The sequence below is a fragment of the Budorcas taxicolor genome, chromosome 16 (genome assembly GCF_023091745.1).
Source record: "Budorcas taxicolor isolate Tak-1 chromosome 16, Takin1.1, whole genome shotgun sequence".
NCBI classification, from domain to species: domain Eukaryota; kingdom Metazoa; phylum Chordata; class Mammalia; order Artiodactyla; family Bovidae; genus Budorcas; species Budorcas taxicolor.
In genome coordinates, this window is record NC_068925.1 from 56195488 (window position 1) to 56215997 (window position 20510).

General features: G+C 35.5%; 1 protein-coding gene across 1 annotated transcript in view; it reads right to left on the reverse strand.

The window, feature by feature from the left end:
• The window catches only part of RC3H1 (ring finger and CCCH-type domains 1), a 67041-nt gene that overhangs the window by 30673 nt on the left and 15858 nt on the right, over positions 1 to 20510 (reverse strand). Inside the window, exons 2-5 of the mRNA XM_052653705.1 lie at positions 3903 to 4270; positions 1471 to 1591; positions 862 to 1101; positions 326 to 501 (exon numbers count right to left, since the gene is read on the reverse strand). Coding sequence (XP_052509665.1) covers positions 326 to 501; positions 862 to 1101; positions 1471 to 1591; positions 3903 to 4133 — 768 coding nt within the window. The 5' untranslated portion in view covers positions 4134 to 4270. The remainder of the gene's footprint in view (positions 1 to 325; positions 502 to 861; positions 1102 to 1470; positions 1592 to 3902; positions 4271 to 20510) is intronic.

Sequence of the window (20510 nt, forward strand, 5' to 3'; positions counted from 1 at the left end):
TTTTTTTTTTTTTCAGATTTTTTTTTTCTTCTTTTCTTGAGGAGGACTATTTTTAAAGTCTTTGTAGAATTTGTTACAATATTGCTTCTGTTTTATGTTTTGGTTTTTTGGCCAGGAGGCCTGTGGGATCTTATCTTCCTGACCAGGGATCCATCCCGCACCCTCTGTATTGGAAGAAGTCTTAACCACTGGACCATCATCTACATTCTTTAAAAGAAAATCTGCTAAAATTTTATGAAAAGATACAGGCAACTTTATTAAACTCAAGTTTTACTACTTAAGTTTGGGAAAAGAAAGTTTCCTTTTAAGTTGAAATTTATCATACCTTGAAGCAGGAGGCTCTATAAAGGAGCTGGACAACATGCCCAATGCTAGTTTTAGAGGCTTGAGGAAACCGTGGTTCCAATCTTTGCACCACAAAGAGAACCAATACTTTTCTAGACAAAGCAGAACCATCTTCTAAGGCCAGGAGAACCAGCTTTAGGGCTTCCTCCTGCATGGCTAGGAAAAGTTGAAAAAAAAAACCACAAAATTTATCATGGGCAACACAACAACAACCAATATTCACAGCTACACTTTTTGAACCATATAGGGGCAATTTTGTATTACATTCCATATATTTTATTTAAGAAAGCAAGTTAATACTGTTAAGGAAAACCTCTATCAAGATGAATAAACTTTTGGCATTAAGAGAAAAGTTTTAAGTGTACTGAAAAACTGACTTGGAATTACCCATGCCATGATTATGGGAAACCAAGTGAGACATTACTTGATAACAATAGAATACTGCAAACAACTGGCCTTTTTATATCACCTATAGTACCTATACTATACTTTAAATATCAAATTTTAATTATATACCTGGTCCGAGGAACTGGCAGCCTCTAGCTCTGACTGCTGCCCAAAGATTAGAAGAGAGTTGCTGAGGATTCTGGTGTTGGAGAATGAGCTCTGTAACTGTTCGTTCACCTAAAGATCGAGCTGCCCTCATGGCACGAATCCTGCCTTCTTCTTCCACTAGTTGGCAGTGGACCAGCGTCACTAGCTTCCTCTGCATTGGGCGACTCAGAACACTCTGAGTAGTACTATTCAGACCCACTCCTTTAAAATAGAAGAAAGAGTTATTTCTAGGTTTCCAATGCAGTTTTGGAGACCAGAAAAACTTCCTCTAATGGGCTGATGGACTTACAGATATATGGAATAGCTCTGGGTTCTATCAGGGTATTTAAAATAAGTAATACAAATCACACAAATGAAGCCTAGTTTGTAGTTTAAAAGTATACAAAGCTGTTAACCACATGCAAATGCAATACTATGACATTAAATATATCATTATTCATTTTAATCATAATTTAAAAAGTCTAGTCAATATTAATAATTAAAAGTTCAAATCTTCGAAATTTTTATGGTCACAAAAGCATTTTTGATGAACATGTGCTTAATTAGCATGGATAATTTCATCCAATTTACCTCTAGCACTGCTGAGTGGTTTCAGGTACAGTGCTAATTCTTCTACACATTTCTTGGCTTCCTCATAATGCTTTGTATCTTCAACGCCACTACACAAAGTAATGGGCTGCTGCTCAGGAACCTAGAGGTCAAAGAAAGGGTGTTTGAGTGCTCACTAATTAATTATGATCAAATGCTTTGTTGAGTATATTTTATGCACTCCTATCACTGACTCGATGAATGTGAATCTGAGTGAACTCCGGGAGTTGGTGACGGACAGGGAGGCCTGGCGTGCTGCGATTCATGGGGTCGCAAAGAGTCGGACACAACTGAGCGACTGAACTGAACTGTCCCTGGTGGCTCAGGTGGTAAAGAAGCGGCCTGTAGTGCAGTTCACCCAGGAGTGGTAGTGTAGTGCGGGAGACCCACGTTCAATCTCTGGGTTGGGAAGATCCCCTGAGAAACGGCAACCCACTTCAGTATATCTTGCCTGGAGAACCCAATGGACAAAGGAGCGTGGTGAGATACAGTCCAGGGGGTCACAAAGAGTTGGACACAAGTGAGCGACTAACACTTTCATTTGCACTCTATCACTGTCACTATCAAAACTCCCATTAAATTAACTGAATTATTTCAAAAGATCTTTTCTATACATATATACAAAATTATAGCATTTTAAAATTTTTGTTTTATTTCTGTAACAGCTTTATTGAGACATAATTTGCATAACATATAATTGACCCATTTAAGGTATATATTCAATGACTTTAAGTATATTCACAGTTATACAACATCAAAATTTTAGAACATTTTCATTGCCCCTTAAAAGAATCCCATAGTCACGCCTGCCATATTTCCCCTCAAACCTCCTCCAGTTGTATGAAGAAACTAATCTATTTTCTGTCTCTCTGGATTTGCCTATTTACAACATTTCATATAAACAGAATCATATAATAACTTCCAAAGCAGCTGTATGATTTTGCATTCCCATCAGTAATAAATGAAGGGTCTCTGTTGCTTTATATCCTCACCAGTATTTTGCATTGTGTTTTGAATTTTAGCTATTTTAATTCATGTATAGTGGTATCTCATTGCTGTTTCTAAAGGTATCTCATTGCACAATTTCTAAAGGTTATATTTTGTTTATACTTGCTATAAAATGTTGGCTATCTTTCCCTTATTGTAAAATATATCTTTGCAGCTTATTTATTTTATACATAGTAGTTATACCTCTGACTATCATTTGAATTTGCAATTCTTTAATGACAAACAATGCTGAGCAAGTTTTTATTTGCTCATTTGCCATCTGCATATCTTTGGTGAGGTGTTCAGATCTCTATCTGTTTAAAAATGATGTTCTTTTTATAATGGAGTTGAGAAAGTTCTTTATATGTTCTAGATACATGTTTCTTCTCAGATACATGATTTACAATTATTTTCTTCCATTCTGTGAGCTGTTCTCTTACTCTCTTGACAGTGTTGTTTGAAGTACTACACTCCTGGTTTCGTTTTTGTTTTTTGGCTGCAGCTATTGAGATCTCAGTTCCCTGATGAGGAATTGAACCTGGGCCCTCAGCAATGGAAGTGCAGAGTCCCAGCCACTGGAGGTCCAGGGAAGTCCAAAAAGTTTTCCTTTTGAATAAGCTGTTCTAGAATTACTCTCTTTATCTCCAGCATACATAGTATCAACCTTTCTTACTTTTTATCCACTTATAGGAAGACTGATCCAGCAAATATTAGTGGCACTAATAGTAATATAAGTATTAATGTTCAAGTTCTAGTATATTTATTCAGAAAATAATTCACAGTAAACATATGACACTTCAGACACACTATGCAAATCAGTGAGGGATTGTTTAAGTGAATCATATCTATCTCTGAAAAGCCTGCTTTCCTTGGCTTTGTGAAACCTTCTGAAGATACTACTCATCTCTAACCTGAGAATACTGACACAAAGCTTTCAGAGTATCACCTTCAGAATCACTAATTTTTATATTTTATGTATTTAAGGAGCATTTGCTCCTACTCTAGACAAAAGGTTCCAAAGGCAGTGTTCTACAGTTTTCTTTACTTTCTGTATCTTTTATTTCAGTTAGTATCTACTAAGTAAAATTGTCTGAAGCAGCTTCATTTTCCTTATTAAGTAAAATGCAATTGTTTAGCAAATAATATCTTCCTTAATATTAAGAAGTCCTTGTGATTTACCTCTAAGGTTTCTCTAGTGATCTGAGAGCTAAGGTTGTTGAGAAAATCTGACCACCAGAATGAATGTTACTGTGCAATGAGAAACACTGCACTACCACAACAAAACCGAAGGTGCTGAAATAAAGGATCTAAACAGTACTGAACAGAATTTTATCCATTTAAATAGAAGGAAATATTATGCAATCTTAATCAGTTTCTCTCAGAAGGAAAATACACATATACAGACATTCAAAAATTACCCAACTAACCTGAGCACCCACTAGCTGCAACAATGCTGAGTTCACTGGGAGGAGTTCAATGTCTGTATTGATAGTGGTCTGGTCAAATGGGCAAGCCTTGCGGTGGAGTTTGTTCAGGCACATCTTGCAGACAGTATGGCCACAACCCAAACTGATGGGCTTTCTAATTGTTTCGTCAAAAGTCTGAGTGCAAATTGGGCAGGAGAGGAAATCCGTCCACTGTGGAGCTTGTACAGGCATTGTTCTGGAGTTACAATTTACTCACACACACACAAAATCTAAAGCAAAGATTCCACTGGAATCAAAATCTTTGAAAAAAGTTTTTTTTTTTTAAATATCTTCTGTAAATACAGTCAGCACATAGTGTGAAATATAACCTGAAAAACAAAGAAAGAAAATGACTGTCTTTCTTTACTGTACATTTTCACCCCACTACCTATAACATTTTATACCACATTTATATCAACACAGTCCACCTTTTTTGCATTTTGACAAAATCAGAGCCATAATAAAACTAGTCTCATCCCTTCATTTTAGAGATGGAGAGTAGACCTCAGAAAAAGGAAGTAATTTGCTGTAGGTGACAATAACAAAGCTGGATCCAAGATCTAAGTCTCTCAATTTATCTAAGTTTATGATTGTTTTATATTTTAAAATTAGACTTAAGATAGCTAAGACTACTCTGATCTGCACACAATCTGTACATCTGTGAAAATTCATGAAGCTCTACACTTAACAATGTATACATTTCAGTGTATGTTATACCTTAATAAAGAGTTTTTTAAAAACTGGCTTAAAGTAAAAACTACCCTAAAATATTTTTATCATCAAATTCAGCGTGGGTAATGAGATTAAAAAGTGACTGTGGGGTTTTTAATGTTTATCTTGAATTTTTTTTTAAATTGGTAAAGATCTTTAAGCCTGTTATGGCTTATATTTGCTGCTATAGTATACTGTGTTATAACACAGTTAAAATTATTTACTTCAAAAGAGTTTTTAAATTAGCAAGTTTAAGAATGATAGAACAATACAGTTAACCAGAACATATATACATACAGTCAAATTTTACTATCTATCCACTACCTTTTGGTAGGGGTAAAAATCAAATTACAAAACTTCTCACCTGTGTCTAACAGAAATTTTCTTTACATATAAAATCTAATCTGAAATTTCTTGCACATATCTTAAACAATACCTGCTATACTTACTGTAACTGTAGTTTCTAAAAATGAGAACTGATGACCAGAACAATAAAGTAACACAGTATTACATGTTCTTAAAAGATTTGATTATGCTCCCTAGAGACTGCTTATGGAAGGAAAGAAAAATTCACCTAAGGTGTAATTAATTAGAAAGGTAAATTATCTACACATTTTATTTTCCAAGCATTACATTTAATTTAGGTTTTACTGAAGTAATTCAACCTTAAATGTAAGCCCACTATTGAGAGAACAATTTCCATTAGTATGCTAAAAAATTCTATCCAGTCATTCAACAAAATTTTACTAAGCACTACTAGTACTGTGATCCAGACTCTAAATTATTAGGGAAACAAAAACTCTGTAGTATCTGCCTTGTAAGTAACCTGAGCTTTGTCTGGATTTTTGTGCTATCAAATAAATGGATAATGGGGGGGAAATGTAAGAACCTAGACAGTTAACAAGTTAATTTCATATGCAGATCTAAAATTCAAGTTATCTGTGTATATGTTCAAATGGCCCATGCAATAACAGGATAGAGTGAGTAAAGAAAATGCCCACATTTTTATTTCTATAATTAATTATAAATATTTTAAATAAAATATACCTGCAAATAGAATGAGTAGCTACAGGCATGTTTACATTAAATCTTTATTACTTAATAAAAAGAGACCATCATCCGAAGTGCTAAAAAAGAAAATGAAGTATCTAATTACTCAGTTGTAGAGTCAAATGCTACAATTTGCATGGGGTTGTAGAATGCTCCAAAATAAAGAAGAAAAGTGCTTAAAAGATATAATATTTAGAATAAGAACTGGTTATTAGTCAGAAATGTTTGCTGAAGTTGATTAAGTATCATCTAATCTTTTCTATAAATTAGAATGCAGCTTAAATTAATGCCTAAAAAGAATCTGATCTTAAGTTAAACCTTCACAGAGTAAATGGTTCCTTCCTTTTTACTAGGATGGCTGTGTAGAGAACTTAACATTTGTTAATTAATCATAAAACAAAGTTAAAACATGGCACTTTCTTCCCTTAACACTATAAAACTATAGAAACCCAAAAGAGCACAAAACAGAAATGCTTTATTGCACAATCACTATAATTTTTACTATTTATATGTTATGTGCCACATACTACAAATATACTAAATGCTTTACATAGAACAAAATGATAAAAAGTAGGTAACTATTGTTATTCCATTTTACAGATATAGTTGACCCTTAAACATCATAGGTTTGAATACCAAGGGTCCACTTGTACATAGAATTTTTTTTTCAATAGTGAATACCGCATATTACAAGGACCTGCTTCCCTAGTGGCCCAAATGGTAAAGAATCTGCCTGCAATGTGGGAGACCTGGGTTCAATCCCTGAGTTGAGAAAATCCCTTGGAGGAAGGTAATTCCAGGTCAGGAAGATCCCCTAGAGAAGGAAATGGCAACCCACTCCAGTATTCTTGCCTGGAGAATCCCATGGACAGAGGAGCCTGGCAGACTACAGTCCATGGGGTCTCAAAGAGTTGGACACAACTGAGTGACTAAGCACAGCCCAGCACAACAACCTGCAATGGCCTGAATCCTTGGGTGTGGAACCACAAATAAGGAGGAACCATACATATGGAGAGCTAACTGTAAATTAAACATAGATTTTCAACTGATTAGAGGGTCAATGGAGTTCAACTGTTAACTCCATGAGAAATGGAGGTTTAGCAAGGCTGAATAAGCTAAAAACAAAAAGAGCTTGAATAATAACCCAGATGTTATTGTTTAGTTGCTAAATTGTGTTCTGCTCTTTTGCAACCCCATGGATTGTAGCCCGCCAGACTCTTCTGTCCATGGGATTCCCCAGGCAAGAATACTGGAGTGGGTGGCCATTCCCTTCTCCAGGGGATCTTCCCAACCCAGGGATCAAACCCAGGTCTCCTGTACTGCAGGCAGATTCTTTGCTGTTTGAGCCACCAGGAAAGCCCAATATGCATTGTGCATAGATTTTATAACAGGTAAAGAAAAGCATAATCACATTCTGAGACTAAATTCAATATAGTACAATTGGGGAGCTTGAAAAAAAATCAAAGCTACAGGGAAGCCAAAAATAAAACAGAGAGCAAGACAAAAAGATATGAGGTGAGACTAAAGAATTAGAAGGAACCAAAAACTATAGGATCTTTTAACTCATAACCAGTAGCTCATAGTAAAGAATCCACCTAAAAAGCAAGAGATTTTCCCGGTTCAGGAAGATCCCCTAGAGAAAGAAATGGGAACCCACTCCACTATTCTTGCCTGGGAAATCCCATGTACAGAGGAGCCTTGGCAGGCTATAGTCCATGGAGTCACAAAAGAGACAAACATGACTTTGCAACTAAACTACAACAGTGGTATCTGATCCTAATTTTAAGGCACTGAAGAGCCAGGAAATGATCCACTTCATTGTTTTTTAAAACAAGGTATGCCTATACTATTAAAACATGCAGAATAATTAAAAAGAGAATTAAGCCTGTAGAAATGTTAAGTTAAAGCAAAATTTTCAGACCAAACATATGATGTCATTTGTGTTGGGGGCGGAAATCCTACAGTCTTGGTATCAATGAATATAAATGGACAGAAGAAAAAGATACGGAAAATATCTAACAAACTTAACAGCAGTTACACAGTTGGGCAATTTACAAAATGTATACAATCACAATTTACTTATATAAGTACAAAAAAACTGAAAGAATGAAAACAAGAGAAGATAGACCACACTTAGAACACAAAGAATTACTATAAAACTATTAAAAACATCTTCTTTAATAAACTGATCTTCTTTTACTATACATATTTGGATGGTCAAATAATCAAAATTACTTATTAGTAATAAATAATAAATCTTTATTAAATTCATTAAAAACCCTTTAAGAACTTCTCTAATTTATATTTCAAAGAACTAGTATAATTTATTACTTTTATAATAAAATATATCATTTCCATCTGTATTAACCTAGTAAAATGAAGTATATAATCGCTAACCTCTCACACATTCCAGTTAAGTAGTTCTTAAAGGCATAACAAAGTTGATAGAATTATCTTTCAGAATCAGCACCCAGCTCTTCACTAAAAATAAAAGCATTCTTTTGATCAAAAAGATGGGTTTGAGAGACAAGGAGAAAACAGTATTTTAAAAATTTGACTTTGGATAGAAAATTTAATGAATAAGAATAGTAAGTCACTCTTTGATGATTCTATTTCAATCAACAAAATCATAAACCAAAGCTTTTTTAAAGACTCAAACTGTCATTAAGTTGTAGTAGATACTAGAAGAATTTCCACTTCCTCATTCTTTAAACATCATTCTACAAAGTCATCTTTTAAAACATTGTTCAAGCTTCTCAAAGACAGTTCTTTACACCACCTTCAACTACAAAACACATCTAATCCACAAAGGACATATGACTTTGCGAATATAATAAACATTCTTTCAATCAAGAGTAAACATGAGACACTTTAATCATAACAAGCATGAGGAGGCTGAGAAGACAAAGGAGCTGTAACTGGACAAAGAAACAGGAATTAAGTGACTTTGTTGGAATTCTAGATGTGTTCAAAGAGATTATTGCAACAGGTGACCACCTGGAATAAAAATGAAAAAAATAAGAAAGTATCAAGAAGACAGTGCCACACCCTACCTATGGCGACTATGCTGGTGTTTTGGTCTCACCACTCCAGTGAAATAAATGGCTCTTCTCAACATCACCAAGATCAAGCCCTGAGCTTTTGGAGTGGGAGCACTGACTCCAAGACCCTAGACTACCAGAGAACTGGAGTATCAAATAGTGAGAAATCCCACAAAGGAAACAGTAAGTATTCCTTGTGAGGAAAACACAAGTATTAAGTAATATATTAGATGAGATGGATCTCATTGATATCTTCACGACATTCCATCCGAATACAGAAGAATATACCTTCTTCTCAAGTGCACATGGAACAGTCAATTTAAGAAAACTGAAATCGTTACCAAGCATCTTTCTGACACAACACTATAAGACTAGATACCAGTTACAAGAAAAAAACTGTAAAAAACACAAACACATTGAGAATAAACAATACATTTCTAAATAACCAACAGGTTACTGAAGAAATCAAAAGGGAAATCAAAAAATTTCTAGAAATAAATGACAATGAAAACACAACTCAAAACCTATGGGATGCAGCAAAAGCAGTTCTAAGAGGGAAGTTTATAGCAACACAGTCCTACTTCAAGAAACAAGAAAAACATCAAATAGACAACCTAACTTTACACCTAAAGCAACTGGAAAAGAAAAAAAAGAACAACAACAAATTAGCAGAATGAAATAAATCATAAAGATCAGACAAGAAATAAATGAAAAAGAAATCAAAGAAACAGTAGTAAAGATTAATAAAACTAAAAGCTGGTTCTTTGAGAAGATAAACAAAACTGATAACCCTTTAGCCAGACTCATCAAGAAAGAAAGAAGAATCAAATCAACAAAATTAGAAATGAAAAAGGAGAGATTACAACAAACAATACAGAAATACAAAGGATTATAGGAGACTATTATGAACAACTATAAGCAATAAAATGGATAACCTGGAAGAAATGGACAGATTCTTAGAAAACTTTAATCTTCTAAGACTGAATCAGGAAGAAGCAAAAATTATGAACAACCCAATTACAAGCACTGAAATTGAAGCTGTGATAAAAAATCTCCCAGAAGACAAAAGCCCAGGACCAGATGGCTTCACAGGAGAATTCTATCAAACAATTAGAGAAGAGCTAATGCCTATCCTTCTAAAACTCTTTCAAAACATTGCAAAGGGAGGAACATTTCCAATCTCATTCTACAAGGTCACCATCACCCTGATACCAAAACCAGACAAAGACAACACAAAAAAAGAAAACTACAGGCCAATTATCACTGATGAACATAGATGCAAAAATTCTCAATAAAATTTTAGCAAACAGAATTCAACAACACATCAAAAACCTCATACACCATGATCAAGTTGGGTTTATTCCAGGGATGCAAGAATTCTTCAACATATGCAAATCAATCAATGTAATATACCATATTAACAAATTGAAAGATAAAAAGCATATGATAATCTCAAACGATGAAGAAAAAGCCTTTGACAAAATTCAACTGCCATTTATGATCAAAACTCTTTGAAAAATGGGCATAGAAGAAACCTACCTCAACATAGTAAAGGCCATATATGATAAGCCTACAGCAAACATTATTATCAATGGTGCAAAACTGAAAGCATCCCCCTAAGATCAGGAACAAGATAAGGGTGTCCACTTTCGTCACTATTATTCAACAAAGTTCTGGAAGTCCTAGCTACAGCAAGAAGAAAAAGAAAAAAAAGGAATCCAGACAGAAAAGAAGAAGTAAAGCTCTCACTGTTTGCAGGTGACATGATACTGTACATAGAAAATCCCAAAGATAGTATCAGAAAATTACTAGAGCTAATCAGTGAATTTAGCAAAGTTGCAGGATACAAAATCAATACACAGAAATCACTTGCATTTCTATATACTAACAATGAAATATCAGAAAGAGAAATTAAGGAAGCAATCCCATTCACCACTGCAACAAAAAATAAAAATATCTCTAGGAATAAACTTACCTAAGGAGACAAAAGAACTCTACACAGGAAATTATAAGCCACTGATGAAAGAAATCAAAGACGACATAAACAGATGGAGAGATATTCCATGTTCCTGGGTAGGAAGAATCAATATTGGGAAAACGACTATACTACTAAATGCAATCTACAGGTTCAATGCGATCCCTATCAAATTACCAATGGCAGTTTTCACAGAACTATAAGAAAAAATTTCACAATTCATATGGAAACACAAAGGACCCTGATTAGCCAAAGCAGTCTTGAGAAAGAACAATGGTGCTGGAGCAATCAACCTTCCTGACTTCAGATTATACTACAATGCTACAGTCATCAAGACAGTATGGTAACGGCACAAAAACAGAAATATAGACCAATGGAACAAGGTAGAAAGCCCAGAAATAAACCCACATACCTACAGGTATCTTATTTTGACAAAGGAGGCAAGAATATACAATAGGGCAAAGACAGCCTCTTCAATAAATGGTGCTGGGGAAATTGGATAGCTACACATAAAGGAATGAAATTAGATCACTTCCTAACACCACACACAAAGATAAACTCAAAATGGATTAAAGACCTAAATATAAGACCAAAAACTATAAAACTGTTAGAGCAAAACATAGGCAGAACACTTGATGACAGAAATCAAAGCAAGATCCTCTATGACCCACCTCCTAGAGGGATGGAAATAAAAACAAAAGTAAACAAGTGGGACCTGATTAAACTCAAAAGCTTTTGCACAGCAAAGGAAACTAAGCAAGGTGAAAAGACAACCCTCAGAATGGGAGAAAATAATAGCAAATGAAACAACTGACAAAGGATTAATTTCCAAAATATACAAGTAGCTCATACAACTCAATGCCAGAAAAGCAAACAACCCAATCAAAAGTGGGAAAGAGACTTAAACAGACATTTCTTCAAAGAAGACATACAGATGGCTAACGAACACATGAAAAGATGCTCAACACTGCTCATTATTAGAGAAATAGGAATCAAAACTACAATGAGATATCACTTCACAAGGGTCAGAGTGGTCATCATTTGAAAAAGTGTACAACAACAAATGCTGGAGAGGATGTGGAGAAATGGAACACTCATGCACTGTAGGTGGGAATGTAAATTGATATAGCCACTATGGAAGATGGTATGGTGATTCCTTAAAAAACGAGGAATAAAACCACCATATGACCCAGCAATCCCACTCCTAGGCATAAACCCTGAGGAAACCAAATCGAAAAAGACACATTTCCCATTGTTCATTGCAGCACTATTTACAATAGCTAGAGCATGGAAGCAACCTAGATGTCCACTGACAGATGAATGGATAAGGAAGTTGTGGTACATATACACAGTGGAATATTACTCAGCCATAAAAAGGAACACATTTGAGTCAGTTCCAATGAGGTGGACGAACCCAGAGCCTATTATACAGAGTGAAGTAAGTCAGAAAGAGAAAGATAAATATCGTATACTAATGTATATATACGGAATCTAGAAAAATGGTACTGAACAATTTATTTTCAGGGCAGCAATGGAGAAACAGACATATAGATCAGATCTGTGGACATGAGGAGAGGGGAGGAGAGGGTGAGACATATGGAGAGAGTAACATGGAAACTCATATTACCATATGTAAAACGGATAGCCAATGGAAATTTGCTCTATGTCTCAGGAAACTGAAACAGGGGCTCTGTGTCAACCTAGAGGGGTAGGATTGGGAGGGAGATGGAAGGGAGGTTCAAAAGGGAGGGGATATATGAATACCTATGGCTGATTCATGTTGAGGTTTGACAGAAAACAACAAAATTCTGTAAAGCAATTATCCTTCAATTAAAAAGAGTAAACACAAGATAAAATTACTAACTACCAACATCTAGATTCTTTACACTTCCTCAGAGCAAGGCTATGTCAGAAAAAAAATTTTCTATTAATTAATGCAAATGTGCTCAAAGTCTGCAGGTAACATCATTATGTGTTAGAGCTCAGACTAAATCTAGCTCATTAGGAATAATTCTACTGGAACCTTCCTAATCAGAAACACAACATAAATGATGGATCCTCTTATTTCTAAAAGAATACGAGAGTCACTCTGCTGCTCAATGATGAGAGCAATGGTTAACCTTCCCATCAGTTTAAATAAGACCTACTCTCCTAGGTAGATGGCAACAATTGGTCATCTTACTGTTGATAACTGATAATAGATCATTCAGAATATAAATTAAACAGCACTCAGTCTGACCTTGAAGAGAGCCCAAACTTATTTTAAAAAATCATATATAACTTCCCCAATAAAATACACATTCTTACACCCACAGGAGTATGCTTAAACAGCATTTAGAAGGTTGTCTTCTGTGCCTTCTTCCATATTCCTGATAGGAGTTATTAGACAGAATGTGACATTGACATTTTACTAATTCTTCCCAACTTCTAAATTCTGATTAAAAACCATCACTCAAAATACCTCTTATGCTACTGTTGTTCAGTCACTAAGTCGTGTCTGACTCTGCGATCCCACAGACTGCAGCATGCCAGGCTTACCTGTCCTTCACTATCTCCTGGAGTTTGCTTAGATTCATGTCCACTGAGTCCATGATGCTATCTAACCATCTCATCCCTATCCTTCTATATTAATAAAATTAATCTTCAATATTATCATTAGACTTTTCCCAGAGTTTTTCTTTTAAAAAGAAATAAAATCTTATCAGAGTAAGAAAATTATTTCAGTGAACAGTAAACAATAAAACCACTGACTCATTCCACCAGCTAAGTGACTAGTTTGCAGACATCAAACTCCAAGTCATGTAAATGCCTTGTAGTAACTCATTTCAAATCCATGCCTCTGCAAAACAACAAACAACTACATATTGTGAGACTTAAGGTTTAAGGGTGATTAAAGCAATTCCCAAAGAGCTACTATAGACAAAATTATGATAACATGATGTGTAACAGAGCTTGCCTTTCCAAAAGTAAACCATGTGCCATGTCTTATGCCAGGAGTTTTCAGGTGCATCTCTTATTTAAATGTCTACCACAACTCTAAACCGCAATATAAACCACCACCAGTAACCAGTATTTGTTAAGCACCAACTAGGTGCCAGTACTTTCAGTGCTCTATATACTGTATCTAATTAATTAAATGTTCACAGCAACACTGTGATACAGTTATTTCCATTTTAAAGATAAAAGAAACCAAAATACCAGTGAGTGGCTGGACTATGATTCAAACTCAGGCCAGCTTAACCCATAAGCTGATACTTTAAAATTCTCTAATTTCTGCCACTTAACAGGTACAATTAAGTCATTATGGCAAGGGAGCTTTTAGGGATGATGGAAATGTTCTAAAATTGTGCTGATGGTTGCACAATTCTACAAATTTAATAAAAAATGTTGAATTGTACACTTAAGTAAATTTTACAGCATGTAAATTATACTTCAATAAAGCTGTTTAAATAGCCATTAAAGGCTTTTTATAAAGTCATAGTTTTTAATTTTAATGTAGTAATTTAAAAATATAAAGACACCTTCCAGACTGTTCTATGAGCATAGCAGTAGTTTGGTCACTAAGTTGTGTTCGACTCTTGCGATGCCATGGACTGTAGCCTGCCAGATTCCTCTGTCCAAGGGATTCTCCAGGCAAGAATGCTGGAGTGGGTTGCCATTTCCTTCTCCAGGGGATCTTCCTGACCTGGGAATCGAACCCAGGTCTCCTGCATTGCAGGCAGATTCTTTACCAACTGAGCTACAATTATTACCATCTCCTCCATTGAGGTCCATTTTAAGTGTGTCTGATTTAGAGAGAGAAATAAGAAAATTAAAATTCCTCAAGTATCTATTCTGGCCTAGTCACTCTTCAGAAGCATTATTATATCCATTTTATAGGTAACTCTTGATCTTCAGCAGCATTAAATAACTTGCCCAAAGTTAATAAATTGTCAAGTTGAGACTAAAACTCAGTTCTTACGTGAATTCACAGCGTTAAGTTACCTAGAGCAAGATATTACATCAAACAAACAAAATCTTATTGTCTGTAAGAAGAAAATCCTGGATCTCCTTCCACCCCACCCTACCCCATGAGATGAGTTTAATTATTATTTATTGGCCTTAATTTGCCATTTGCCTGGGACATTTCCATAGCAACCAATAAACAGGGCAACATCAGAGAAGAGAAAAATTTTAACTATCTTGAAAAGTGATACTAAGAGCAGAAAATAAAAACAAAAAGAAGAAAAATAAATGAAGGTTTAGTATAATACCACTCAGTGTTATAATTCTCAAAATATTAATTAATTCACATATAAAACAGTGTGAGATTTCTGAAGGCTCAAGGTTTCTCCAGCAGTAACACCCTGTGAAGACCCAATTCTGACTGTAAAAATACTTCTTCCCAAAATAAACAAACTGAATTGTAACTTTTTATTGTACACAACATCCTAGATATAAATAACTTAATATGCTAATGTTAGTACAAATATAGACAAATTCTTAGGACCAGTATAAAGAGGAGGGCTTCTGACTTAAGAGGAGGAGCAGGCGTGGAAAACAGAACTTGATTAAAAGGGTTGAGAAAGCTGCAAAGGGCTAATTTAGGTGGCTTATTTTCCCAGTGTTCAGAGGGACAAAAGCAAACACTTCTATTTCCAATGTAAAGTCAAATTTAGATGAAGAAATAGTAAGGAAGGGTGAAGCCATTCACAGAGAAGCTGCCTGATCAAGCTGAAACACTGCAAGTGAAGGACAGCTACTAACTTTGGGTATAAAGTCTGAAGCTTCAGATTTCTATTCTATATAGCAAAGTTCTACACTGTGTAAAATGTGCTCCACAAGAGGTCATTAGAATCATGAAAGAGGTGGTGAAATAAAAAGGCCAAAGTCAAAAGCATCATCTTAAAGGAGCTGTGAGGCAGTAGGAAGGGAAACTTATCTGTCATAGCAAAACATCAAAGAGTTAAGAGATGGAAATACCAGACCACCTGACTACCCTCTTGAGAAACCTATATGCAGGTCAGGAAGCAACAGTTAAAACTGGACATGGAACAACAGATTGGTTCCAAATAGGAAAAGGAGTACGTCAAGGCTGTGTACTGTCACCCTGCTAATTTAACTTTTATGCAGAGTACATCATTAGAAACGCTGGGCTGGGAGAAGCACAAGATGGAATTAAGATTGCCAGGAGAAATATCAATAATCTCAGATATGCAGATGACACCACCCTTATGGCAGAAAGTGAAGAACTAAAGAGCCTCTTGATGAAAGTGAAAGAGGAGAGTGAAAAACTTGGCTTAAAGCTCAACATTCAGAAAACGAAGATCATGGCATCTGGTCCCATCACTTCACGGCAAATAGATGGGGAAACAGTGGAAATGGTGTCAGACTTTATTGTTTTGGGCTCCAAAATCACTGCAGATGGTGATTGCAGCCATGAAATTAAAAGATGCTTACTCATTGGAAGAAAAGTTATGACCAACCTAGACAGCATATTGAAAAGCAGAGACATTACTTTGCCAACAAAGGTCCACCTAGTCAAGGCTATGGTTTTTCCAGTGGTCATGTATGGATGTGAGAGTTGGACTGTGAAGAAAGCTGAGCGCCGAAGAATTGATGCTTTTGAACTGTGGTGTTGGAGAAGACTCTTGAGAGTCCCTTGGACTGCAAGGAGATCCAACCAGTCCATTCTAAAGGAGATCAGCCCTGGGGTTTCTTTGGAAGGAATGATGCTAAAGCTGAAACTCCAGTACTTTGGCCACCTCATGCAAAGAGCTGACTCATTGGAAAAGACTTTGATCCTGGGAGGGATTGGGGGCAGGAGGAGAAGGGGACGACAGAAGATGGCTGGATGGCATCACCTACTCGATGGATGTTGAGTCTGAGTCAACTCCAGGAGTTGGTGATGGACAGGGAGGCCTGGCGTGCTGCGGTTCATGGGGTCGCAAAGTGTCGGACACACTGAGCGACTGAACTGAACTGAAAAAATAATAACAAAACCAACACCAACAACAATGCACAGAAACTGTTTTGAGCCCTTTCTGTATATTAATTCATTATGGCAAACCCAATACAATATTGTAAATTAATTAACCTCCAATTAAAATAAATTTATATTAAAAAAAGAAAAATTAGAAAACAAATTAAATATCCTTTAAAAATAAGAAAATAAGTTTAAAAATAGAAAAAAATCTTAAGTCTCCTTAATTAAGACTCTTTTTAAGCCAAAAAGATAACTCACTTATCTTTTGAAATCTGTCCTCCTGCTAAAATAATGGCTCCTTTTCATAAAGGAAGTTTACTCCTCCTGTCCCTAGAAGTTATTTTGAGACACAATGACAAATCTGATTGGCAAGTCCTCAATAATCTTGAATGTAAAGGAAAATGTTCACTATTAAAAAAAAATTAACTTGTGTCTCATAAATTTATATTCCAGATTGTTAAATATTAATTTATAAAACTCCTGAGTAGTTCAATGAAATTGAGACATTTTAAGGCACAACACGAATACTGTTTCTTTAATGTATCCTAATTTATTAGTTCTTTTCTTGCTTATATGGAAGCATTTAAGCTTAAATCTTTGTGAAAAGGAGCTAAAAAAAAATTTTTACTTCTATCTCCACAATGTTATAAGTTAAAAAAAAAAAAAGTAACTCAATCCCTGTGCCTATCTTCTGGTCTCTATTTTCTTCTCCCTCACCTCTGAGTTTTCAAATTATCACTTTATCCCAACCACTATTAGGGTATCAACAATCTTCTTATGAAATTCAAATGTCACATCTCAATCCTTATTTTCTTTCTATGTGTTTAGTAATGTTAACCAGTTTCTCCTGCAAATGCTGCCCTTCTGGGCTTCTATAATGGCATACTTTCCAGGTATTCCACTAATTAGCAGGCCACTCCTTACATGTCCCTTTTGAGGGCTTCTCCTTCTCTGCCCATCCTTGCCCTCCACCCACATATGCAGTTCTTCAGAATTCCTTCCTCAATTCTCCTCTCTACAAATATCCCTGAGTGATTTCATCTACTTTCAGCTTTTGACTACCAACTGGATGCTTAGGACTTCCAAAATTTCAAGCCACTCTTCTGAGTGCTAGCATCATATAACCAGTTGACTACTAGTCATTCATGTCCAACTGGGGTCTCAAACTATCTCAACAATACGAAACCTTTTGTTCCCTATGTTAATGATGAAGTGACTTACCTATTGACAGAAGCATGAGAAATCATCCTTCACTATTCACTTTTCCTCAAACCTGCTCTCCCCTCAACTAACAATCATTATGTCCCATTCATTTTATTTCCTCAGTGTTTTTTGAAACCTTAAATCCTTACTTTAGGCTGCCAACATCTCTTACCTGGATTGCTGTGACAATTTCTTAAGTCCATGTTAAAGTATCCTCAACAGATCAGGTTCTTTAAAATCAGAGAATGTCTTGGGCTTCCCCCGTCCCTTTTCTTGATATCTTCCCTACGGTTTTAATATAGAAGAAGCCAGCTAATATACAACAGCAAACATATCAAGCTGGAATAGTTATGCTTTCACCAACAGAAAGTCAACTGAATTAATAGAAAGCTGCTAGAGAAGAAACCTAGGGCTCTGCTATCCAAAGTATCTCGTACAGATAAACAAGGTTAGATAAGACTTGAATAACACTATAAATCAACTAGACTTAAGACATCCACAGAATGTTCAACACAACAGAACTCTTTAAGTGTTTATGCTTATGAAACATTCTCCAAGATAGATGATATGCTAGATGATAAGACAAGTCTCAGTAAGCTTAAAAGGACTGAAATCATAAACATTATAGTCTCTGCATACAATGGAATGAAATTACCAACAGAAAGAAACTTAAACTCACAAATAAAGGAAAATTAAACAACATACTACTAAATAACCTAAGTCAAAGAAGAAATCAGAAGGGAAATTAGAAAATATTTTGAAATGAATGAAAATGAAGACACACCATACCAAAATTCATGGGATGCATCTAAAGTAAGGCTTAGATGGATATTAATAGCTTTAAGTGTCCATATTAAAAAAGAAAAAGTCTCAAATCAATAATCTTACTTTCCCACCTTGAGACATTGGGGAAAAAAGATATCTAACACCAGCAATATGATGACAGATTCTCTGTGGCCAAAATGTAAGTTCAGAATTTAATATTATTAAGTAATGCCAATTTTAGATGATTTCTTCCCTAAATACTACAAAAGAGAAACATAAACAAAAGATATTAAAAACTTAAAAACCCAAGTATTCTAATATCCCAAACAGTTTAATATTAGTTAATGAGGTGTAAATGCAATTTTAAAAATCTTGACAGTTCCTTTTTACAATGAATATACACATTTCAACTTGGAAGAGGGAGGTAGAGAGATACTTCAAGGCTGATGTACCCAAATATAAAATCTAGGTTTTTGTTTGATTACTTTAATCAGAAAACTTATAAGCAATTGAGTGTTAACATCAAAGCTAGCAAATAATAGAGCAAAAAATTCTCAACTGTATCTTTCAGAGGGCCTCTGGGACACCACTTATTAGTAGCAAATTATGCTGGCATTCCTATCTTTGAAGGAGATTATCACAGGTTCAGGTAATAAGTGAGCAATATGACAAACCCAGACAGTATACTAAAAAGCAAAGACATCTCTTTGCTGACAAGATCTATAAAGTCAAAGCTACAAGCTTTTCCAGTAGTCATGTACAAATGTGAGAGGTGGACCCTAAAGAAGACTGACAGGCAAAGAAGTGATGCTTTTGAACTATGGTGCTGGACCCTTTAAAGAGTCCCATGGACTGGAGATCACTAGAGGAAATCAACCTTAAATATTCATTGGAAGGACTGATGCTGAAGCTGATGCTCCAATACTTTGGCCATGTGAGCTGATTCACTGGTAAAGACCCTAATGCTTGGAAAGACTGGAGGTGAAAGAAGAGGGCGGCAGAGGATAAGATGGCATCACCGACTCAATGGACATGAATTAGAGCAAACTCCAGGAGATAGTGAAGGATGGGGAAATCTGGCATGCTGCAGTTCATGGGGCTGCAAAGAGTTGAACATGATTTACCAACTGAACAACAACAACATAAGCAAATGGAAATTTAAAGGAATGACAAGTTTTAAAATAATAATAGAATGTATGATGAGTCAAAATATTCTAAAAACTTAAAGTGCCTTATTTTTTAATTCTCATAGTAACCTTGCAAAATATTATTACAACTTTGAGAAAATCAGGGCTCAGAAAAGTTAAGCAATGTTCTTAAGATCTCACAGCCACCAAGGGTTGAGATTCTAACCTGGTTTATCTAACTTTACTCTTAAAAAAAGTATTCCCTTAGGTTTTTGAATCATTTACTGTGACAGTCTGCAAAGATGGCCACAGTTCCTCCCATCCCTTTAGCTACATCCCTTTGTAATTTGACTTTGCTATTCTTTCTATCAAGAAAGAGAATCTCTTCCCCCACTTTGAATCAGGGTGACCCTGGCTTACTTTGAAAACTGTAGTTGAGTATAGCATTAGTGATGTTTGTAGAGCTCCAGACAGAACATAAAAGCCTCAAGAAACTTTGCAACTTTCCACTCTTGCTCTCTTGGAACATGGTGCCATTATGTGAGGGGATCTGAGCTAGACTTGAGATGAGACCAACAGAACAGAAAAAAATTGTCCCAGCTCAGACCCCCTAGAACAATCAGCCCCAGTTTTAGCTGCCAGATGACTGAAGCTGCATGACTAACCTCGGAGACCAGCAGCAGAACCATCTGCAGCTAACCTAATTCCAAGCACTAATTCACAATTCTAAGC